Raw genomic sequence first — 24,878 nt, 5'->3', positions numbered from 1 at the left:
GGTCTCAGTGGTTTGGGGGGGGGGTCGGGACCCCCAGCACCAGTTGTACCCAATGAGGGGGGGCAGGAGTGGAGTTTTGGGGGGTTTTGGGGGGATCTCAAGGGGTTTGGGGGGTGAAGAGAGGGGTCTCAAGGGGTTTTGGGGGGGTTGGGGAGGGGTCTCAAGGGGTTTTGGGGGTCCGGGATTCCCAGTGTTGCAGTGATGGGGTGTCGGTAGGGGAAGGGGCTGGGACCCCCAAAACAGGTGTACCCCAATGATGGGTCTCAATGGGGGACCCCAAAAATGGGGGTACCCCAGAATGAGGGGCTGCAGTGCTGGGATCTCAATGGGTGACCCCCAGAACAGATGTACCCCAATTATGGGGTCTCAGGAGGTGGAGGGGTCTCAAGGGGGGACCCCCAAAATCAGATGTACCCCAGTGATGGGGGGGTGCAGTGCTGGGGTCTCAATAAGGACCCCCAGACCTGGCTGTACACTAGTTATGGGTCTCAGGGGATGGAGGGGACCCCCAAAAAGAGGTGTACCCCAGAATGGGGGGCTGCACTGATGAGGTCTCAGTGAGTGGGTGGGACCTCCAGGACAGGCGTACCCCAATTAAGGGATTTAAGGGGGTGGAAGGGACCCCCCCAAAAAAAAGGTGTACCCCAGAATGGGGGGCTGCAGTGATGGGTCTCAGGAAGTGGAGGGGACCCCAAGAACTGCCTGTACCCCAATTATGGGGTCTCAAGGGATGGAGAGGACCCCCAGAACAGGGGTACCCCAGGTATGTGGGGCTGCAGTGATGGGGTCTCAATGGGGGATCCCCAAAAACATCAACATTGTATCCCAATTATGGGATCTCTGGGCATAGAGGGGACCCCTAAACAGGTGTACCCCAATGATGGGGTCTCGGGGGATGGAGGGGACCCCCAGAACTGCCTGTACCCCAGTAATGGGGTCTCAGTGAGTGGAGGGGACCCCCAGAACTGGCTGGGTGGGTCAGACCCCCAGAACTGGCTGTACCCCAGAATGGGGGGCTGCAGGGATGGGGTCTCAGTGGATGGTGTACCCCAATGATGGGGTCCCAGTGGATGGGTGGGACCCCCAGAACTGCCTGTACCCCATTGTGCTGCAGGGCTGGGATGTAATTTCGGGGTGAAACCCTGGCCCCAACTGAACCCCAATGATGGAACAGCTTTGGGTGGGGTCCAGGACCCCCAGCACCCACAACCCAGCACGGAGTGATGAAGAGGAGGCTGCAGAGGGGGTGACAGGGACCCCCAAATGCCACCAAACACCCCCTGTCCCGCTGCCATCAGCCAAAATTGGGATTTTCTTGCTGGAAGTTGTAACCTTCTGCACCAGCTTGTAGTTGATGCTGAGGAAGGAGATGAAGATGTAGATGCCCTTGAAGGGCTTGGAGTGATGAAGAGGAGGCTGCAGTGGGGGTGACAAGGTGCCAAGTGCCACCAAAGTGCCACCAACCCCCCGCTGTCCTGCTGCCATCAGCCAAAATTGGGATTTTCTTGCTGAAAATGGGGATTTTCCTGCTGGAAGTTGTAGTCGGGACAGACCTTCTGCACCAGCTTGTAATCGATGCTGAGGAAGGAGATGAAGATGCAGAGGACCCTGAAGGACACAGTGATGAAGAGGAGGAGAAAAGGCTCCTGTGGGTGCCACCAAAACCCTGCCCCACTGCCATCAGCCAAAATAAGGATTTTCCTGCTGGAAGTTGTAGTCAGGACAGACCTTCTGCACCAGCTTGTAATCGATTAATCGATGGTGAGGAAGGAGATGAAGATGCAGATGGCCTTGAAGGTCAGTGATGAAGAGGAGGCTCCTGTGACCTTGAAGGTCAGAGTGATGAAGAGGAGGCTGACAGGGACCCCAAGTACCACCAAATCCATTGCCCCACTGCCATCAGCCGAAATAAGGATTTTCCTGCTGGAAGTTTTAGTCAGGACAGACCTTCTGCACCATGGATGCTGAGGAAGGAGATGAAGATGCAGAAGACCTTGAAGGTCACAGTGATGAAGAGGAGACCCCCAAGTGCCACCACATTCACTGCCCCACTGCCATCAACCAAAATAAGGATTTTCCTACTGGAAGTTTGAGTCAGGACAGACCTTCTGCACCATGGATGCTGAGGAAGGAGATGAAGATGCAGATGACCTTGAAGGTCACAGTGATGAAGAGGAGGCTCTCAAGGGGGTAACAAGGACCCCCAAATGCCCCTGTCCCACTGCCATCAACCAAAATAAGGATTTTCCTGCTGGAAGTTGTAGTCGGGACAGACCTTCTGCACCAGCTTGTAGTCGATGCTGAGGAAGGAGATGAAGATGCAGATGACCTTGAAGGGCTTGGAGCAGAGCCAGGCCGCGTGGCTCTGCGTGTGCTCGGTGAAGCAAACCTTGGAGGGATCGTAGAGGCACGGCTTGTTCTTCCTGGCCCTGTTGGTTTTCTCGTACTCCACGTGGCAGTTGAGCGCCTTGGCCGGGCGCCCCTCGGGCAGGGTGCTCTGCTGGGCACGCAGAGCCGGCCCTGGCAGGGCTGGCACCACCACCTCGAAGCCCACGGCCTTGGAGGGCGGCACGATGCTGACGGAGACGTTGCCCAGGCTGGAGGAGTTGTGTCTGAAGTAAACGCTGAAGGTGCCGTTGATGTGGTCGACGATCTTGCCCGTCACCAGGAGGCTGAACTTGAGCGTTTTGATGTTGAAGTAGAAATCGCCCCAGCCGAAAATCTTCTTGGCGCGGCTGGATTTGAGGCTGGGCTTGCGGTGGGCGCGGGGGTTCGGGGCTTCCAGGGATGTTTGGTTCTTCTGCCAGTGCCAGGGGCTGTGGGAGGTGCCAGCCGGGACCCCCGTGCCCACCCTGGGGGGCTCTGCCGGGATCAGGTGCCCGGGGTTGAGCGCCGGCGGGTTCAGGGCGCCGTAGGGGACGTCCTTGAGGAGGGCTGAGGTGCCCATCTCCAGGTAGCCCAGGGCTTTGGGGAGGTGGCCGCCGGCACACACGGTCTGGGGAGAGGGGAGAGGGGGTGAGATGTGCTGGTGGCCTTCCTCACTCTGCCTGTGCCCTCCTCATCCTCTCCCTGCTTCTCCCTCCTCATTCTCCTGCATGCACCCTGCTCTTCCTCCTACCTACAGCCCCCTCCTCATCCTCCTACCTACAGCCCTCTCCTCATCGTCCTTCCTGCACCCTCCTCATCCTCCTACCTACAGCCCCCTCCTCATCCTCCTACCTACAGCCCCCTACTCATCGTCCTTCCTGCACCCTCCTCATCCCTCTGCCTGCGCCCTCCTCATTTTCTACCTGCTCCTCCTTCCTCATCTTCTGCCTACAGCCCCTTCCTCATCCTTCTGTCTGCACCCTCCTCATCCTCCTACCTGCAGCGCCTTCCTCGTCACTCTGCCTCATCCTCTCCTGCACCCTCCTCATCCTCCTGCATACAGCACCTTCCTCTCCTCTACCTGCTCCTCCCTCCTCTTCCTCCCACCTGAACCCTCCTGATCCTTCTGCCTGCACCTTCCTCATCCTCCTGCACGCACCCTGCTCATCCTCTACCTACAGCTCCTTCCTCATCCCTCTGTCTGCACCCTCCTCATCTCCTGCCTGCACCTTCCTCATCCTCCCACCTGAACCCTCCTCGTCACTGCTGCACCCTCCTCATCCTCTACCTGCTTCTCCCTCCTCATCCTCTTACCTGAACCCTCCTCATCCTCCTACCGACGGCCCCTTCCTCATCCCTCTGCCTGCACCCTCCTCATCCTCCTTCCTGCATCCTCCTTGTCCTCTCCCTACTCTCCCCTCTCCTCCTTCCTCCTCCCTCCTCATCCTCTCGCTACTCTTCCATCCTCATCCTCTCTCCTGCACTCTCCTCATCCTCCTACCTACTCCTCCCTCCTCTTCCTCTCACCTGAACCCTCCTCATCCTCCTACCGACAGCCCTCTGCCTGCACCCTCCTCATCCTCTTACCTACTTCTCCCTCCTCATCGTCTCACCCGAACCCTCCTCACCCCTCTGTCTGCACCCTCCTCATCCTCTCCCACCTCCTCCCTCCTCATCCCCTGCATCCTCTCCATCCTCTTACCTACTCCTCCCTCCTCTTCCTCCCACCGGAACCCTCCTCATCCTCCTGCCTGCACCCTCTTCATCCTCCTACCTACAGCCCCTTCCACATCCTCCTTCCTGCAGCCTCCTCATCCTCTCCTTCCTCCTCCCTCCTCATCCTCCCACCTGCACCAGCTGGGCTGGGACCAGAGGCTCCATCTCCGAGTTCCCCCCCTGTCCCTGGCACTGCCACCCGCGCTCAGATCCAGCTGCCAGCCCCACCCCGGGCCCCCACCCCTGTCCCTCACCCCCGTGCCCCCTCCTCATCCTCGCGGGGTGCCCGCCGTGCCCTCGTGCCCCGCCAGCTGCCGCGGCAGCCCCGGGCTCGTCAATCACTGTCACCCGGAGCTGCTCGGGGTCACCTGGAGCCCCGCAGGGGGAGCGGGGAGGGGAAGATGGGCACGGGCACCAGCTGGAGGGGCTGGGGGGGCTGGAAAATCGAGGTATGATCACGGAATGGCTCCTGTCATTGCTGGGGGTGATGCTGGCATCATGGCTCTAAAATATTTTTTATTTTATAAAATAAAGTATTAATTTTAATATTATTTTTTTAAAATATCATCAAAATAAATATAATAAAATTATATAATAGAAATATAATTTTTATAAAATAAAATATTAATTTAACACAAATTTTAAATTATCATCAAAATAAATACAATAAAATTATATAATAAAACATCGATTTTATAAAATAAAATATTAATTTTAATATCCATTTAAAATATAATAAAATATATAATACATAAAATATTAAAAATAGATAAAAATATAATTCAAAATATAATAAAATAAAATAAATATATTATTAATAAATAAATAAAAATTATATAAAATATATTAAAATTCTATAATAAAATATTGATTTTATAAAATAAAAATATTAATTTATAAAAGAAATAATTTGATTTTTTAAAGGAGGAGCTGGATGGCTCTAAAATAATTTTTTAAATTTTATAAAATGAAAGATTAATTTTGATATTAGTTTTAAAAAATAGAATCAAAATAAATATAATAAAATAATTCAATAAAATATTAATTTTAGAAAATAAAATAATTTATAAAAGAAATTCTTTGATTCGAGATGATTTTATTTTTTAAAGGATCTACAATAAAGATTATTTTTAAAAGGAGGAGCAGGATGCCTCTAAAACAGAGATTATTTTATTTTTTAAAGGAGCTTGGACCTTTTTTCAATTGCCCTAAATTCCGTTCATTAGAGTGGATTTTTCCTTGGAGAAGAATTAAGAGTGAAGAGTGAAGGGATGATCTGAGCCATCCCTGGGACCCCCCCAAGCTGTGCCAGGGTTCCTAAACCTGCTCTGGTTGTGCCAGGCTGAGCCTCTAAATCTGCTCTGGTTGTGCCAGGCTGAGCCTCTAAACCTGCTCTGGTTGTGCCAGGCTGGGCTCCTAAACCTGCTCTGGCTGTGCCAGGCTGGGCTCCTAAATCTGCTCTGGTTGTGCCAGGATGGGCCTCTAAATGTGCTCTGGTTGTGCCAGGCTGGGCTCCTAAACCTGCTCTGGCTGTGCCAGGCTGAGCCCTTAAATCTGCTCTGGCTGTGCCAGGCTGAACCTCTAAATCTGCTCTGGTTGTGCCAGGCTGGACTCCTAAATCTGCTCTGGTTGTGCCAGGCTGAGCCTCTAAATCTGCTCTGGTTGTGCCAGGCTGAACCTCTAAATCTGCTCTGGTTGTGCCAGGCTGGGCTCCTAAATCTGCTCTGGTTGTGCCAGGCTGGGCCCTTAAACCTGCTCTGGCTGTGCCACGCTGAGCCCTTAAACCTGCTCTGGTTGTGCCAAGCTGGGCCCCTAAATCTGCTCTGGCTCTGCCAGGCTGAGCCTCTAATTCTGCTCTGGCTGTGCCAGGCTGAGCCTCTAATTCTGCTCTGGCTCTGCCAGGCTGAGCCTCTAAACCTGCTCTGGTTGTGCCAGGCTGGGCTCCTAAATCTGCTCTGGTTGTGCCAGGATGGGGTCCTAAACCTGCTCTGGTTGTGCCAGGCTGGGCTCCTAAATCTGCTCTGGTTGTGCCAGGATGGGGTCCTAAACCTGCTCTGGTTGTGCCAGGCTGGGCTCCTAAATCTGCTCTGGTTGTGCCAGGATGGGGTCCTAAACCTGCTCTGGATGTCCCAGGATTGGCTCCTAAACCTGCTCTGGTTGTGCCAGGCTGAGCCTCTAATTCTGCTCTGGCTGTGCCAGGCTGGGCTCCTAAATCTGCTCTGGTTGTGCCAGGATGGGTTCCTAAATCTGCTCTGAGAGAGGAGCCCTGGGTAGGGAGTGCAGCCCCGCCACATCCGTGGCGCCACATCAGCCCATTTGGGGTCCCTCAGCCCCTCGGGGGGTGTTGCAGAGCCGCAGCTCAGCTCCATCCCTGCACCCCCCGAGCTGTGCCAGGCTGGGCTCCTGAATCTGCTCTGCTTGTGCTGTACCAAAGAGAGGAACCCTGGGCAGGACATGAGGCCACACCACGTCCATGGGAAGGGGATTTGGGGTCTTTCAGCCCATTAAGGGGGCCGGGGGGAATGTAAAGCTGCATCTGATCCATCCCTGGGTCCCCCCCCAAGCTGTGCCAGACTGAGCTCCTAAATCTGCTCAGAGAGAGGAACCCTGGTCAGCCCCACCAACTCTGTGGGAAGGGGATTTGGGGTCTCTCAGCCCATTTGGGGTCTCTCAGCCCCTTTGGGGTGTCCCAGCCCCTCGGGGGGTGCTGCCGAGCCGCAGCTCAGCTCCATCCCCGCACCCCCATCCCGGCCATCCCCCGCTCCCCCCGGCTCTCTCCCGGCTCGGCTCTGCCTCTCCCTTATCTATTTTTCAACGCAGCTTCAAAGCCGGGCGCCCTTAGTCAGCCGGAGAGGGAGGGGCAGCACCGCGATGGGGAGATGATAACGAGGGGAGAGGGAGAGGGGGAACCCCCCAAGCTGAGAGGGGTGGGGTCTGCACCCCATCTCTGCACCCATCGGGGCTGGGACCCCTCACACCCCGCTGCCAGCCCCCCAAATCTGGGGTTCCCAGCCCAGGGGGATCGGGCACAGCAGCTCATCCTGCCGAGCCCCCACCTCCGGGAAGGCTTTCTGGAAGTTTCTGAGCTCTGAATTTCCATCTCAGCCAGGGCTGGGAGCCAAGGCCGTGCCGCAGGTGCCTCTGCCCTTCCTCCCCTGCCTCAGTTTCCCTTTTCCAGGCCCCCCTGTGCGGCGTGATGGGGTTGGGTTGGAAGAGGCTGCGATGGGAATGGCAGGGAAGGGGACAGGGAGGGGACACGGATGGGACAGGGAGGGATAGGGAAGGGCAGGAAGGGACAGGGATGGGACAGGGAAGGGTCATGGATGGGACAGGAGGGGACAGGGATGGGACAGGGAGGAACGGGAGGGATAGGGAGGGACAGGGAGGGGACGGGGATGGGACAGGCAGTGGAAGCAGAGCGGGACAGACAGACACTTGGGGAAGGGACGAGGATGAGACGGGGGGGACAGGGAGGGGACAGGGATGGGACAGGGATGGGCAGGCAGTGGAGCACAGGGGGACAGACGGACAGACAGACACTCGTTGTGCGACAGATCCAGGGGCTGGGGGGGCACGGATAGAGCAAACCCCCCCCCCCATCCCTGCAGGAACAGAGGTGCCCAAACCCCCGCGGTCTCGGGGCCAGCCTGGCACCCCCCCAATCCCCCCAACCCCTGCGCAGGAGCTGCCGGGGGATGAAAGGGAATTGCAGAGCAGCGCTGCAGCCCGGAGCGATCGATCGCGGCACCGGCAGCGCGGGGGGACCCCCGCAGCCCCCGCCGAGCCCTGCTGGGCCGAGGGGGCTCGGAGCGGGCGGGGGGAGCAGGGACGGGGAGGTTTGGGGGAGCCAAGGTCACCCCCCTGTCGGCATTCAGGGCAGGTGCGGAACACCTCGCGTTAAATATTCATGTTCGTGTTCCTGCTCGGTGCCTCCTGTCGGGGTGTGGACGTGCTCCTGAATCTCCTGGACACGCCTTGGGGGGATCTCAGTGCTCCTGAACCTCCTGGATATATCCCCTTTCCCATCCTGTCCCCACCCCTGTCCCGTCCCCATCCCCTGTCCCCGTCCCCTCTCCCACTCTTTCCCCATCCTGTCCCCATCCCTGTCCCCAGTGCTCCTGAACCTCCTGGACACGCCTTGGGGGGTTCTCAGTGCCCCTGAACCTCCTGGATATATCCCCATTCCCATCCTGTCCCCGTTATTAGCATCACCCTGTCCCCATCCCAATCCCCATCCCTGTCCCCATCCCTGTCCCCATCCTGTCCCCATCCTGTCCCCATCCCCTCTCCCACCCTGTCCCCAGTGCCCCAGAACTGCCTGGACACATCTTGGGGGGGTCTCAGTTCCCCTGAACCTTCTGGGCATGGCTTGGGGGGGTCTCAGTGCCCTCCTGGACACATCCCCTTTCCCATCCTGTCCCCGTTATTACCATCATCCTGTCCCCATCGCTGTCCCCACCCTGTCCCCATCCCCTTTCCCTCCCTGTCCCCATCCCTGTCCCCAGTGTCCCTAAACCGCCTGGACACGCCTTGGGGGGGTCTCTGTGCCCTCCTGGACGTGCTTTGGGGGGTCTCAGTGCCGCCCCCCTCCCGCTCTGTTCTCAGCATTGGCCAGTGAGCGGCTCTGCTGCCGCACAGGTTACCTGAGATGTTGTTTTTCACTGTCACACGCACGGCTGCATTTACACAGCTCCCTTCCTCACCCCCCCTCCTCATCCTCACCCCCTGCTCATCCTCATCCTCATCCTCATCCTCATCCTCGCCCTCGCCCTCGCCCCCCTCCTCATCTTCACCCCCTGCTCATCCTCATCCTCATCCTCATCCTCGCCCCCCTCCTCATCTTCACACCCTGCTCATCCTCACCCACTCCTCATCCTCATCCCCTGCTCATCCTCGTCCTCAGCCCCCTCTTCACCCCCTCCTCCTCATCCTCATTCTCATCCTCACCCCCCTCCTCATCTTCATCCTCATTGCCATCCTCAACCTCATCTCCTCCTCACCCCCCTGCTCATCCTCACCCCATCCTCATCCTCACCCCCTCCTCAACCTCATCCTCATCCTCATCCTCACCCACCTCCTTGCCCCCCTCCTCATTCTCACCCTCATCTTCATCCTCACCCCCCTCCTCATCCTCATTCTCATTTTCATCCTCTCGTCATCCTCACCCCCCTCTTCATCCTCACCCGTCTCCTTGCCCCCCTCCTCATTCTCGCTCTCATTTTCATCCTCCCTCCCCTCCTCACCCCATCCTCATCCTCATCCTCATCCTCATCCTCATCCTCATCCTCATCCTCATCCTCATCCTCATCCCCCAGCATCGTTCCCTGCTTTAGCTGCTCTCCACCCCCCGTGTGTCCGCAGGCCCCGCGTGGCGCCCCCGGAGCGGGCAGGGCTGCGGGAAGGGCCGGAGGCGGCTGCACAGGGACCGGGGAAGGCTCTCGGTGCCTTCGGCATCAATTTGGTTTGTCAGGCCCGGCGCTGATGGCCACTCACATCCCATTTGCTGCCGGGGCCAGGCGCCGTCAGCTGCTCCCCAGAGAGCCTCGGTCACCTTGGTGGAGGGAAGGGGGGGTTCAGGGGGCTTGGATGGGTTGGGATGAGCTCCAGCACCCCGAGAGAGGGGCTGGGAATGATGACAGCCCCAGCAAAGGCCTCGCTGCCACCAACACCTGTCCCTGTGCCAGGCTTGTCCCCAGCTCTGCTGCCAACCTGTTTCCATTCCTAGAGCCAGCCTGTGCCTGTCCCCATGGCCAGTCTGTCTCCATGCCCACCGTCAGCCTCTTTCTGTTCCTAGCACCGCTCTGTCCCCATTATTAGCACCACACTGCCCCCATTAATACCACCAGCCTGTTTCTGTCCCTCCCCTGCCCCCATCCCCACCACCACCTTCTCCCCATTATTGCCACCAGCCTGTCCCCATTAATATCACATCCCTGTCCCCATCCCTCCCACCAGTCTGTCCCCATGATTGCCATCACTCTCTCCCCATCCCTCCTGCCATCCTGTCCCCATCCCCTTTCCCACCCCGTCCCCATTAATGTCACCACCCTGTCCCCACTAGTACCATCAACCTGTCCCTGTCCCACCACCATCCTGTCCCCATTAATACCATCATCCTATCCCTGTTCCTACTGCCAGCCTGTCCCCATCCCTGTCCCCATCCCCTTTCCCATCCTGTCCCCATTAATATCACCACCTTGCCCCCATTAGTACCACCAGCCTGCTCCTGTCCCTACCACCAGTCTGTCCCTATTATTGTTACCATCCTGCCCCCATTAATGCCACCATCCTGTCCCCACCCTGTCCCCATCCCCGTTTCCATCCTACCCCCATTATTACCATCACCCTGTCCCCAACCCTACTGCCATCCTGTCCTCATTAATAACATCACGTTGCCCCCATTAATACCATCACCCTTTCCCCATTAATACCACCCTTCTGTCCCCATTATTGTCACCATCCTGTCCCCATCCCTACTGCCATCCTGTCCCCATCCTGTCCCCATCCCCTTTCCCACCCTGTCCCCATTAATACCTCCACCCTGCCCTCATTAATGCCACCACCCTCTCCACATTATTACCACCACCCTGTCCCCACCCTGTCCTCATCCCTGTTGTCCTGGTTTAGGGTGAGGGACACCTGTCCTCACCCTGTCTCCATCCCCTTTCCCATCCTGTCCCATCCCCTTTCCCACTGTCCCCATCCCTGTCCCCACCCTGTCCCATGATTACCACCATCATGGCCCCATTACCATCACCCTGTCCCCCCCTTTCCCCCCCTGTCCCCACCCTGTCCCATCCCCTTTCCCACTGCCCCCATCCCTGTCCCCACCCTGTCCCATGATTACCACCATCATGTCCCCATTACCATCACCTTGTCCCATCCCCTTTCCCCTCCTGTCCCCACCCTATCCCCATCCCCTTTCCCACCCTGTCCCCATCCCCTTTCCCCTCCTGTCCCCACCCTGTCCCCATCCCCTTTCCCCCCTTGTACCCACCCTGTCCCCACCCTGTCCCCATCCCCTTTCCCACCCTGTCCCCATCCCCTTTCCCATCCTGTCCCATCCCCTTTCCCACTGTCCCCATCCCTGTCCCCACCCTGTCCCATGATTACCACCATCATGTCCCCATTACCATCACCCTGTCCCCATCCCCTTTCCCCTCCTGTCCTCACCCTGTCCCCACCCTATCCCCATCCCCTTTCCCCTCCTGTCCTCACCCTGTCCCCATCCCCTTTCCCACCCTGTCCCCACCCTGTCCCCACCCTATCCCCACCCCCTTTCCCACTGCCCCCATCCCTGTCCCCACTCTGTCCCATGATTACCACCATCATGTCCCCATTACCATCACCCTCTCCCATCCCCTTTCCCCTCCTGTCCCCACCCTGTCCCCATCCCCTTTCCCACCCTGTCCCCATCTCCTTTCCCACTGCCCCCATCCCTGTCCCCACCCTGTCCCATGATTACCACCATCATGGCCCCATTACCATCACCCTGTCCCATCCCCTTTCCCCCCCGTCCCCATCCTGTTCCCATCCCTGTCCCCCCCTATCCCCACCCCCTGTCATCCTCCCCCTCTCCCTCCTCGTGGTTCCCCCTCTCTCCCCACGGCCTCGGGCTCATCCCCTCCCTGTCACCCGGCTCCTTCGTTAGCACCGGGAGATTAATTGGAGGCGCAGAGCGACAATCCCGGCGGGGCCGCTCCCCCCGGCAGCCTCGGCCCGGGGGCGCCGTGGCATTTCCAAAGGTTAGCGGCAAACAAGGTGCCTGTGACAGCTCCCATTCATCTCCCGGCGCTGCCGCTGCGGCTCCGCGGGGCTGCGGGAGCCGCCCGGAGAGCCCAGGCGTGGCCGGCAGGGTGAGGATGGTGCGGGAGATGGAACGGGAAGGACTTGTAAACAGGATTGTCTGGCCAAAGATTTGTGAGATTATGGAAATTATATATGTGAGATTGAAATGAAAGCAGCCAGGGGGGTCACAGACAGACAGACAGACACACAGACAGACACACAGACAGACACACAGACAGACAGGTGAGGATGGTGCGGGAGATGGAACGGGAAGGATTTGTAAACAGGATTGTCTGGGGAAAGATTTGTGAGATTATGGAAATTGTAGAAGTGAGATTGAAATGACAGCAAGTTTAGGTGAGCCAGGGCGGTCACAGACGGACAGACACACAGACAGGTGAGGATGGTGCGGGAGATGGAACAGGAAGGACTTGTAAACATGATTGTCTGGAGAAAGATTTGTGAGATTATGGAAATTATATAAGTGAGATTGAAATGAAAACAGCCAGGGGGGTCACAGACAGACAGACAGACACACAGACAGACACACAGACAGGTGAGGATGATGGGGAAGATGGAATAGGAAAGTCTTATAAACATGACTGATTTTGAGAATATGGAAACTCTAAGCAAGATGGAAATGAAAGCAAGTTTAGGTGAGCCAGGATGGACAGACAGACACACAGACAGGTGAGGATGATGGGGGAGATGGAACAGGAAAGACTTATAAATATGATTGTCTGGCAAGAGATTTTGAGAATATGGAGTAGTTTTTAGGGTTTCCAAAGAGGAGTTTTTAGGGTTTAAAACTACTCCAAAGAGGAGTTTTTAGGGTTTCCAAAGAGCAGTTTTAAGGCTTGGCAGAAGGGGCCCAAAGATGAGTTTTTAGGGTTTAAAATGTAGCACAGTATGGGAATGTAATGATTCTTATAGACTAAATGGAAATGCTGTAGGATTTGTATCTTGTACTAGATTGGTTAGTGAGAATCAGAATATTCAACACAGAAAAGAAGATTTATTGTATTGGAACGGGAATCTTACGCTCTTACCCTTTCACTCTCTGACCTTTTTACTCCCTTACATTCTCACCCTCTCATCCTCTCTCCCCCTCTCTCCTCTCAGTCCTGCTCCAGCTGTGCCTGGCAGCTCCCAGCAGCTCCCTGCCCTTGGCCCTTTGCAATAAACCCCAAATTCCACACCCTGATTTCAGAGATCTCTCGTGTCCGTCTGTCCTGACCATCCCACCCCTGACAGTCCTACAGCGGGAGCACCGAGGGCTGCGGGGTGGCTGCTCCCGAGGGTCTGGGTGTGTCTGTGCCCGTGGGTGGCACAGGGGTGTGCCCGGGCAGTGCAGCGGATGGCAGCGGGTGCTGTGCAATGCATGCAGTGCTGCAAGAGCAGGTGGGGGCGCATGGGCACCTGTGCACGTCCTGCAGGGCCCTGAGAGCAGCTGTGTGTGCATAAGCGTGGTGACAACACACGGTGACATACGTGTGGTGACACACATATGGTGACACACGGTGACATGAGTGACACACATGTGGTGATGTACACATGGTGACACACACATGCAGTGACATGCGTGGTGAACACACGTGGTGATACACACATGCACAGTGACACACATGCAGTGACACACATGCAGTGCCGTGTGGTGACACACACATGGTGACACACAGAAGAGGACACACACATGGTGACACACATACAGTGACATGCACATGGTGACACACACATGGTGACACACATACAGTGACATGCACACAGTGACACGCACGGTGACACACACGTGGTGACACACACATGGTGACATACACATGGTGACACACATGCAGTGACACACATGCAGGGCCGTGTGGTGACACACACATGGTGACACACAGAAGAGGACACACACATGGTGACACACATACAGTGACATGCACACAGTGACACACACGTGGTGACACACACGTGGTGACACACACATGCACAGTGACACACACATGGTGACACACAGAAGAGGACACACACATGGTGACACACATACAGTGACATGCACGTGGTGACACGCATATGGTGACACACAGTGACATGCATACAGTGACACACACGGTGACACACACGTGGTGACGTACACATGGTGACACACACATGCACAGTGACACACATACAGTGACATGCGTGGTGACACACACATGCACAGTGACACACACGCAGTGACATGCGTGGTGACACATATGGTGACACGCAGTGGCATGCACACACAGTGACACACACGGTGACACACACGCAGTGACATGCGTGGTGACACACACATGGTGACACACACATGGTGACACACACACGGTGACACACATACAGTGACATGCACATGGTGACACGCACGTGGTGACACACACAGAGAAGGGATATTCCAACATTGACCAGGGCACCCCAAACACCAGAATAGGCAACTTCAGCATTGAGATGGGCACCCCAAACACCAAGATGGGCACCCCAAACACCAAGATGGGCACCCCTAACACCAGGATGGGCACCCCACCATTGGGATGGGAACCCCAGAACCAGAATGGGCACACCAAATACCAGAATAGGCAACCCCAGCACCCCAATATTGACCAGGGCACCCCCAGCACTGGGAAGGGGCACCCCAACATTGAGATGGGCACCTCCAACACCAGGATGGGCACCCCCAGCACAAAGAAGGGGTACCCCAATATTGGGATGGGCATCCCAGCACCAGAATGGGCACCCCCAGCACAAAGAAGGGGTACCCCAATATTGGGATGGGCATCCCAGCACCAGAATGGGCACCCCCAGCACAAGGAAGGAGTACCCCAATATTGGGATGGGCATTCCCAACATTGGCCAGGCATCCCCAGCACTGACAAGGGCACCCCAGCACTGGTATGGGCGCTCCAGCATCAGAACAGGTGAACCTGGCACCAGAGGAGAGTCTGTATGAGCTCAGCCAAATCCACCAAATTCATCAAAATCACCAAATCAAACTGAATCCACCTCATCCATGATACCCAACCAAACCCTCCAAATTCACCAAATCCAACCAAACCCACCAAATCCAACCAAACCCACAAAATTCACCAAATCCAACTAAATCCACCAAATCCACCAAGTCCAACCAAACCCACCAAATCCAGCAAATACAACTAAACCCAATGAAACCCAACCAAATCCAACCCAACCCAACCAAAATCACCAAGTTCACCAAATCCACCAAACGCACTAAAGCCACCAAATTCGTCAAATCCTCCAAACCCACCCAAATCCTCCAAACCCACCAAATCCACCAAATCCAACTAAAACCCAACCAAACCCACCAAATCCAGCAAATACAACTAAACCCAACGAAACCCAACCAAATCCAACCCAACCCAACCAAAATCACCAAGTCCACCAAATCCACCAAACCCACGAAATCCACCAAATTCGTCAAATCCTCCAAACCCACCCAAATCCTCCCAACCCACAAAATTCACCAAATCCAACTAAAACCCAACCAAACCCACCAAATCCAACCTAATCCACCAAATCCACCAAAAGCCACCCAAACCCACCGCAGGGTCCTTCCAGCCCCATGCTGGCATCCCACTCCTGGTGACACCAATGTTCCCAAGCCCTGGTGTCACCTGGAGCAGAACCAGAACCCTCAGGGTGCCAGGGGGCAATCAGCTCTGGATCAGCTGCGCCCTCACCCCCCAAATATTCACCTCTCTCCTCTCTGACAGAAATAAAAAAAAAATATGCAAATGTTGCAGCTTTATTAACGGGCTCGGCACGCGCTGGCTAATAAATATTTCATAGCCCGAGTAGGACTTTTTTTTTTTTTGCTCTCCCTCCTCCTCCTTCTTTCTTTTTTCGTTTTGGTTCCTTTTCCCTGTCACTCGTTTCCTGCCTTTTTCTTTTCCTCAGCCGTTGTTTTATTTATTTATTACTTTTAAGGGCTTCACGGTGAGGTAGGAGCTGGGAGGAAAAAAAAAAAATAAATAAATGTACAAGGCGAGTTTCTCCCCCCACGGGTGAAAAAAAGGGAAAAGTGCTGTTAAGAGCAAAAGGAAAAAAATATAATAGAAGGGAGGAGACGGCGGCAGGCAAAGGATTCGGGGCTTGTGTGAGTCATTGGGCTGGAGGAGAAAAGGGAATGAATGGGAAAACAGGAGATAAACGGAGAGGGAGGGAGCAGAACCGGCAGAGAGGGGACACGGGGGTGGCAGGGACGGGGACGGCGGGTGTTTGTCACCCAGCAGCTCCCTGAGATGAACAACAGGCCTGGAACAGCCTTGCTTGGGTTTTGAGGGGACTCAGCTCCTTGTGGGGGTCAATGGGGTGGGGGGTCCTCGTGGTCACCCCACTGAGGAGGATGTGGGGACAGGGGACAGCTCTCGGGGATGGTGGGGGGACAAACAGCCAGCAGGGATGGGTTCCACGTCTCCAGTGACAGGGATGGCCCCCAGGATGCTCCTGCCTCAGTTTCCCTCCAGCAGAACAAAATTCCTCTGCCCCTCTTGCAGCAGATGAAGCAGCAGCTTCACCTGAGTCCACCCAAAATTGGGGGGACACAGGGAGCTCATGGGGATGGTGTGGGGACAAACAGACAGCAGGGATGGGTTCCGCGTCACTCCCACATCTCCTTGGGGTTTTATAAAAGAAAACTTGGGGTTTATTGCAAAAGGAAGCCCCCAGGATGCTCCGGCCTCAGTTTCCCTCCATCAGATTCCGCTTTTCAGCAGAGAGGCAGCAGCTTCACCTGAATTCCCCCAAAATCGAGGGGACAGGGACACACTCCTTTGTGTGGGGACAAACAGCCAGCAGGGATGGGTTCCGTCCCCCCAAAACTGAGGGGACAGGGGCGCACTCCTTTGTGTGGGCACAAACAGCCAGCAGGGATGGGTTCCATGTCACTCCCACACCTCCAGGATGTCCCTCAGGGTGTTCCTGCCTCAGTTTCCCTCCATCAGAACAAGATCCCTGTACCCCAGCAACATAGGCAGCAGCTTCACCTGAATCCCCCCAAATCTGGGGCACCCCAAACCCTCCTCAGCTCATCCCCCACCTCCTGCTCCCCCCCAGGCACCCCCCAGCCCTTCCCTCCCCGTTTCACTTTATTATTGCAATAAATGCAGCCATAAAAGTGGCAGGTACTGGCGCTCGCCGCGATCGCTGCTCCCGAGCTATGGAAATGTAATTTCCAGTGTGCCCGGGAAATTTTATAAGATCGTATCAGGAGGGATCATAAATCCCAATCCCAGCCCCCCCCACAACCTCCCTGCATGAGGCAGGGCCACTGAGAAGGTCACCAGAGAGGGGGGAAATGCCAGGTTGTCCCCTTGGTGTCACCCCATTCCCTCCTGGCATCCCCAGTGCCAGCTGGGATCTGTCACCCTCAGGAATTAGGGGGCACCAGCAAAGTCCCCAAAATAAATTTTGATTAAAACCCTCCAAGAGACCCACCAAGAGTAGGGGACAGAATGTCCCTGCACCCCTGGCACACCCTGGCAGCCCCTGGGACCCTCCTGGTGCCCCCCAGGTTTGGATTCAGCCCCATTTTCACCCCACAGTGGATTTTGGTTAAAACCCTCCAAGAGACCCCCCAGAAATATTGGGGACCCTCTGCGGTCACAAGGAATGACCAGGTGGTGGCTGCCACCAGGAGCAGGGCACAGAATGTCCCTAAAGCCCCTTGGGACCCCCTGGCACCTCCTTGGTGCCCCCCTGGTGCCCCCCAGGGTTGGATTCAGCCCCATTTTCACCCCACGGTGGATTTTGATTAAAACCCTTCAAGAGACCCCCCCAGAAGTGCTGGGGGGTCACAAGGACCGTGACCCACCTCAGCCAGGGGGTCCCAGGACTCCCCTGGCACCCCCTGGGACCCCCTGGGACCCTCCTGGTGCCCCCCAGGATTGGATTCAGCCCCATTTTCACCCCGCAGTGGATTTTGGTTAAAACCCTCCAAGAGACCCCCCCAGAAATATTGGGGGCACTCTGGGGTCACAAGGAGGGACCAGGTGCTGGCTGCCACCAGGAGCAGGGCACGGAATGTCCCTAAAGCCCCTTGGGACCCCCCTGGCACCCCCTTGGTGCCCCCCTGGTGCCCCCCAGGGTTGGATTTTCAGCCCCGTTTTCCTCTGGCAGGTGCCAGGTGAGGTTTTACTGCAGACCCCGAGGGGACAATGGGACAATGAGGGGGTCACCCCCATTGGTGACAGGTTGGGTGTGACACCAACCCTGGGTGGCACGGGGGATCGGGAATTGATTTGGGATTGATTTGGGACGGATTTGGGATGGATTTGGGATTATTTGGGACTGATTTGGGGTTGATTTGGGATCGATTTGGGATCGATTTGGGATTGATTTGGGATTATTTGGGATGGATTTGGGATTATTTGGGGTTGATTTGGGGCTGATTTGGGGTTGATTTGTGTTTGATTTGGGGATCAATTTGGGATTGATTTGGGATTGATTCGGGATGGATTCCGGGGTTGATTTGGGATTATTTGGGATTGATTTGGAATTCATTTGGGATTGATTTGGGATTGATTTGGGATTGATTTGGGATTGATTTGGGACTGATTAGACAGTGATTTGGGATTTTTTGGGGTTGATTTGGGATTGATTTGGAATTGGTTTGGAATTGGTTTGGGATTATTTGGGATGGATTTGGGATTGATTGGAATCTATTTAGGATTGATTTGGGATTGATTTGGCATCAATATGGGATTGATTCGGGATGGATTTGGGGTTGATTTGGGATTCATTTGGAATTCATTTAGAATTCATTTGGAACTGATTTGGGATTATTTGGGATTGATTCGGGATTGATTTGGGATTATTTGGGATTGATTTGGGGTTGATTTGGGATCGATATGGGATTGATTCGGGATGGATTTGGGATTGATTTGGGATTCATTTGGGATTCATTTGGAACTGATTTGGGATTGATTCAGGATTGATTTGGGATTATTTGGGATTGATTTGGGGTTGATTTGGGATGATTTGGGATCGGTTTGGAATTGGTTTTGGATTGATTCGGGATTGATCCAGGGTTGATTTGGGATTAACTTGGGATTGATTTGGGATCGATTCCCATCCCTGCTCTGTTCCTCCACAATGACTTTCCTTTTGCAACAGGGAAAAAAAAAGCAGGGAGGGAGGGAGGGGAGGGAATGGGGGGGCACGGGGCTGCGATTATTCCTCCAGCAGCAATCCAAGCGGCGGCAGAGGAAGCTTCATCTTTCCTGGGCCATTTCCCTCCAAAGCCGAGCCAGGCACCGCGGCGAGCCTGGAGCTGGGCCAGCCTGGGGGGGCTGGGGAGGGGGCTCAGCTCGGTGTCCCCCCCCCTCCAATTTGGGGTCACCGGCGGCGGGGGGCTCCTTGAGAGGATGCAGAAAGAGCGGGCGAAGTCATTAACGCGGGAGTGTTAATTGGCAAGGGTGTGATTGGTGATTAGTGATTAGCGGTGGGGGCTCAGCTGTGCTGCCCCCCCCCCTCCCTCCCCATCCCGGCCACCTCTGCCAATCCCCAGGGGAAAAATCGCAATTAAAAATAGGAAAAAGCAATAAAAGCCAACCAGATCGGCACCGGGGAGGGCAGGGTGGGTGGGTTTGGCTGGGGGGCACCCAGGGGTGCCCCCCCCTTCCCCATTCTCTGCTTCCCCCCCCCCTCGCCGAGGCTGCGCCAGCCACGCTCCAGGCTCCAGCCTTATTGAATCTCCCAGCTTGGGGTGCAAAGGGCACCAGAGGGAAGAGTTATTAAAAAAAGGGAAATGAGTCGCTTGGAAACCTTCTTTCGGAATAACACTGCGTGTTTGTTTGGCGATAGATTAGCTCAGCCATGCTGAGCACACACACAGCACCCGCCGCAACGGCGGCCACGGTACCGGGGGAGCTGCAGGGACGGTACCGGGGGTGGAGGGGGCCCATCCCGGTACCGGGGGGTGCACAGGGCCCATCCCGGTACCAGGGCATGCATTGAGCCCATCCCGGTACCAGGGAGCTGCAGGAACGGTACCAGGGGTGAAGGGGGCTCATCCCGGTACCAGGCCATGCATTGAGCCCATCCCGGTACCGGGCCATGCATTGAGCCCATCCCGGTACCGGGGGTGGAGGGGGCTCATCCCGGTACAGGGACATGCACAGGGCTCACCCCGGTATCGGGGAGCTGCAGGAACGGTACCAGGGGTGAAGGGGGCCCATCCCGGTACCGGGCCATGCATTGAGCCCATCCTGGTACAGGGACATGCACAGGGCTCACCCCGGTACCGGGGAGCTGCAGGAACGGTACCGGGGGTGGAGCGGGCTCGTCCCGGTACCGGGGGATGCACTGAGCCCATCCCGGCCCGGTGGGCACAGGAACGGTACCGGGGGTGCAGGGGGCCCATCCCGGTACCGGGACATGCACGGAGCCCATCTCGGTACCGGGGAATGCGCAGGGCTCATCCCGGTATGGGGAGATTCACGGAGCTTATTCTGGTACCGGGGCGTGCAGGGGGATCATCCCGGTACCGAGGGATGCACGGAGCCTCTTCTGGTACCGGAGCATGAACAGAACCCCGTCCCAGTACCGGGGGATGCACTGGGCCCATCCCGGCCCAGTGGGCACAGGAACGGTACCAGGGGTGCACGGGGCCCATCCCGGTACCGGGACATTTCCAGAGCCCATCCCGGTACCGGGGGATGCACCAAACCCATCCCGGGCCGGTGGGCACCGGAAGGTACCGGGGGGTGCAGGGGGCTCATGCCGGTACCGGGGGATTCACGGAGCCCCTCCCGGTACCGGGACATTTCCAGAGCCCATCCCGGTACCGGTGGGCACAGGAACGGTACCGGGGAGCGCACAGAGCCCATCCCGGCCCCGCAGGCCCCGGGGGCTCAGCCAGCACTCGGAGCTCAGCATCCCCAGGGACCCCCGACCCCGCACAAACCCCACATCCTCTCTCCTCTGACCCCAAATATCCTGCACACCTCCAAGCCCCAATTTTGGGTGAATTCACCCCAAAAACAGGAGCTGGAGAGGCGGAATTGGGGTGTCCTTGTGTGGAAAGGGCTGGCAGCAGCTGCCGAGAGCAAAACCATCTGTCACAAACCCAGGTGGCACCTCCGGGGTGACAGCGAGGGACAAAGTGGATGAGTTTGGCATCGCGGGCCACCCGCACGGCAGGATTTGCCTGCAAAGGGTTAATCCGGGGAGGAAAAGCTGCAAAGGGTTAATCTGGGAAGGAAAAGCTGCCAGCGACACTCAGGTGTTCACAGACAGCCGGATTGGCCCGCAAAGGGTTAATTTGGGAAGGAAAAGCTGCCAGGAACGCTCAGGTGTTCACAGAACGTGCCAGCAAGGAGGGAAACTGAGGCACGGGGATGTGGCCAGGGCACGTCCTGGGATGGAGCGGGGTGAGGAAGGACAGACAGACAGACAGACAGACAGACAGACATCGCTGCGTCCGTCGTGCTGTGGCACTCAGCCATCCCACCCGCGGCTCCGTCCTGCTGGTTTTGCCCAATCTTACCCAGTTTTGCCCAATTCCTCCTCTGCTGAGTCTTGCCCAGGCCTGGGTGCGGTCACCCCATGCCAGGGGCACCCAGGGGTGGCACCGGCCCGGCAGGAACCCCCGGGGATGCTCAGAGGGTCCTTGGGGGTCCCACACCATGGGGGTCCCCACATCTGGGGGGTCCCACATCTCAGGGGTCTCAGACCCTGGGGGTCCCACACCGTGGGGGTCCCCACAACTCGGGGGTTCACCACTTTGGGGGTCCCACAGCTCGAGGGTCCAACAACCTGGGGGTCTCACACACCGGGGGTCTCACACCCTGAGGGTCCCCACACTTTGGGGGTCCCCACAACTCGGAGGTCCCACATCCTGAGGGTCTCCACATGCTGGGGATGTCACACCTTGGGGGCTTGGGGGTCCCACACTTTGGGGTTCCTCACATCCTGAGGGTCCCCACATCTCGGGGGTCCCACCCACCGAGGGTCTCACACCGTGAGGGTCTCACACATCGGGGATCCCACACCTCGAGGGTCCTCACACCCGGGGGTCCCACACTTTGGAGGTCCCCAAAACTCGAGGGTCCCACGCCGGGGCGTCCCCATACCCTGGCGTCCCACAGATTGGGGGTCTCCACATCCTGGGGTCCCCCCCCACCAATCCAGCCCCCTCCGGACCCCCAAAACACCCCGGGAAAGTTTCTCCCCGACAGTCCCGCAGAGCCGAGCGGCAGGAACGGCTCCGGTGCCCCCCTGGCACCCGGTGGGCACCGGGCTGGGCAGAGCCCGAACTCCTCCGGACCCCTGGCAAACGGGGGGGAGTCCTGGACCCCCACCCCAAATGGGTGAGAGAGGTCCTGGACCCCCACCCCAAATGAATCAAGGGAGTTCTGGACCCCCACCCTAAATGGATCAGGGGGGTTCTGGACCCCCATCCCAAATGGATCAGGGGGTCCTGGACCCTCACTCCAAATGGGTCAGGGGGGTTCTGGACCCCCACCCTAAATGGATATGGGGGATCCTGGACCCCCGCCCCAAATGGATCAGGAGGGTTCTAAACCCTTATCACAAATGGGTCAAGGGGGTGCTGGACCCTCACTCCAAATGGATCAGGGGGGTCCTGGACCCTCACCCCAAACGGGTCAGGCTGGCTCTGGACCCCCACCCAAATGGATCAGGGGGGTCCTGGACCCCCACCCCAAACGGGTCAGGCTGGCTCTGGACCCCCACCCCAAATGGATCAGGGAGGTCCTGGACCCTCACCCCAAATGGATCAGGGGGGTCCTGGACCCTCACCCCAAATGGATCAGGGCATCTCCCTGGATGTTCCTGCCCCCCTCACGCCCACCCCATGCCCCAAACCACATCCGTGCCCCCTCCCCAGCTCGGAGCCCCCTCCCCATCCCCGCTGCCCGTGTGGGTGGGGCAGGGAGGGGATGGAGGGGGGGGCCAGGGCAGCGCCCCGCTCCGGATTCGATCAAAACAAACCCATTTATCTTGAACCAGCTCCAGCAGCGCCAGATGCTCCGCAATGGATGGACACGGGGAAAAGGAGGGAGGGGGGGTCACGCAGAGCCGCCCCCACACTCCACAGACAGACAGACGGACGGACGGACAACTTACAGGAGCCTTTGCCTTGGGTGGCGCAGAGAGGAGGAGGAGGAGGGTGAAGGAAAGGGAGGGGGGTCCCTGATGTGCATCCAATTCCCGAGAGGGAATTGACTCGTTTGATTTTATTCATGAAACACAGAAAGTAAAAATGGAGTGTCAGGGAATCAGATCCGCTGGGTGATGAGCGCGACCCCCCCTCCCTCCCTCCCTCCCTCCGGGTAAACTGGGGGGGGGGCTCCATCCACCCCCCCATCCTGACCACCGAGGGGTTCCAATGGGGGGGACACGCTTTGGGGATTGGGGGGACATTATTGAGGGGGGGTCTCTGCGGCTGCAGCCCACCGAGCAGCAAAAGGGGGGTCCCCCAAACCCCCCAGGCCTGTCCAGACCCCCGTGTGTCCTCCCCATGCTTGGGGGGGGGGCTCTGGGTGAGGTGGGAGAAGCCCCCCCCCCCAAAATCCGTGCAGGAGTCGGGACAGGGATGAGGCGTCACCTCCGCAGGTGATTTTGGGGTTCAGGGCAGAGAGAACAGCTGGGGACCCCCCCCCAAAATAGTGTTTGAGGACCCCTCCCCCCAAATCCTGTTTGGGGTCCCCCCCAAATCTTGCGTGGGGATCCCCCCAAATCCTGCATGGAGACCCCCCCTCACTCCCCAACACTATGGGGGGGTCCCCTTGTTCTCCCGCCCATTCCAGGTGTGCTGCAGGTGCGGGACCAGGGGGGTCCCCCAAGCCCCCCCGACCCCCCCCCCCCCAATCCGTGGCCGCCCCCCCCCCCGGTTCCGTCTCGCTGCCCCCCCCCGCACCTGCCAGACGGCGCCTCTGCAATGGGGGGGGGGGAAAGAAAACAAATCTGGGGGGGCTTCACCAACCACGGGACCCCCCCAACACCACAACTCCGGGACAGCCCCAGCTTGGGCTGGGGGGGCAGGACCCCCCATAAAACTCTCACGTTCACCCCCCCATCAGCGCCTGCACGAACCCCCCCAAACTCACGTATGACCCCCCCCCAAACCTCCGTTCTTTTCGTGATTTTCAGAGCCCCCCCAATGCACGAAACCCCCCCAACACCGGACCCCTAAATCTGCACGACCCCCCCCAAAAATCAGCACGACCCCCCCTCACCAGGACCCCCAATTTCTCCTGCACCCCCCAATAACTGCATGGACCCCCCCCAATTCATGACAGCCCCCAAACCTCCGTTCTTTACGTGACTGCCAGAGCCCCCCCAGACCACGAAACCTCCCCCAAAACCGGACCCCTAAATCTGCACGACCCCCCAATAATGCACGACCCCCCACCAATTCATGACACCCCCTAAAAATCAGCACAACCCCCCCCCCCGTACCAGGAACCCCAGATTTCTCCTGCACCCCCCAATAATGCACCACCCCCCCCAAATTTCCCGGTAACCGCGCACCCCCCCGGTGGTCCCGGTGGTCCCGGAGCCCCCCCGGTGGTCCCGAACCCCCCCGGTACCTGCAGCAGCAGCAGCCCGGGCCCGAGCAGGGGCAGGCGGCGGCGGAGCATCGCGGGGCTCCGGGAGAACCGGCGGCCCCGCTGGTGGTGATGATGATGATGGTGATGATGATGAGGGGCGGCTGGAAGAAAGTTGGAGACTTGCGGGGCCGGGCGGTGCCTCGGCGGCGCCGCCAATCCCGACCGGCGGCGGGGACGGGGGGGGAACCGGGGGGGGGGGCGGCTCCGGGACCCCGAACCGGCCCCGTGAGCAGCGGAGGCTCCGGCGCCGAGCGGGGAGAGGGCGAGGGGAGAGCTCGGGGTGCTCACGACACCCCCCCGCATTTTGGGGTTCCCCTGGTGCGACCCCCACCCTCTTCTTCATCACCTCGGGGTGCTCCTGGTCCCCCCTGTTTTCCATCACTTTTCCATCACCTGGTCCACCCGCAGCTCTTCTCC

General features: G+C 57.6%; 1 protein-coding gene across 1 annotated transcript; it reads right to left on the bottom strand.

Moving 5' to 3' along the window:
- Positions 1-592: 592 nt before the first annotated feature.
- Positions 593-24,619, bottom strand: NXPH4 (neurexophilin 4). Its single transcript, XM_074530926.1, has 2 exons — positions 24,441-24,619; positions 593-2,995 (listed from the first exon to the last, which is right to left on the bottom strand). The coding sequence occupies exons 1-2, from the start codon at positions 24,489-24,491 to the stop codon at positions 2,228-2,230; spliced, it is 819 nt and encodes a 272-aa protein (XP_074387027.1). The 5' UTR covers positions 24,492-24,619; the 3' UTR covers positions 593-2,227.
- Positions 24,620-24,878: the final 259 nt, after the last annotated feature.

This window comes from Zonotrichia albicollis, chromosome 33 (assembly GCF_047830755.1).
Source record: "Zonotrichia albicollis isolate bZonAlb1 chromosome 33, bZonAlb1.hap1, whole genome shotgun sequence".
Classification (NCBI taxonomy): Eukaryota; Metazoa; Chordata; class Aves; order Passeriformes; family Passerellidae; genus Zonotrichia; species Zonotrichia albicollis.
The sequence above is the reverse complement of the archived record's forward strand: the minus strand, read 5'-3'. Positions and strand labels throughout refer to the sequence as shown.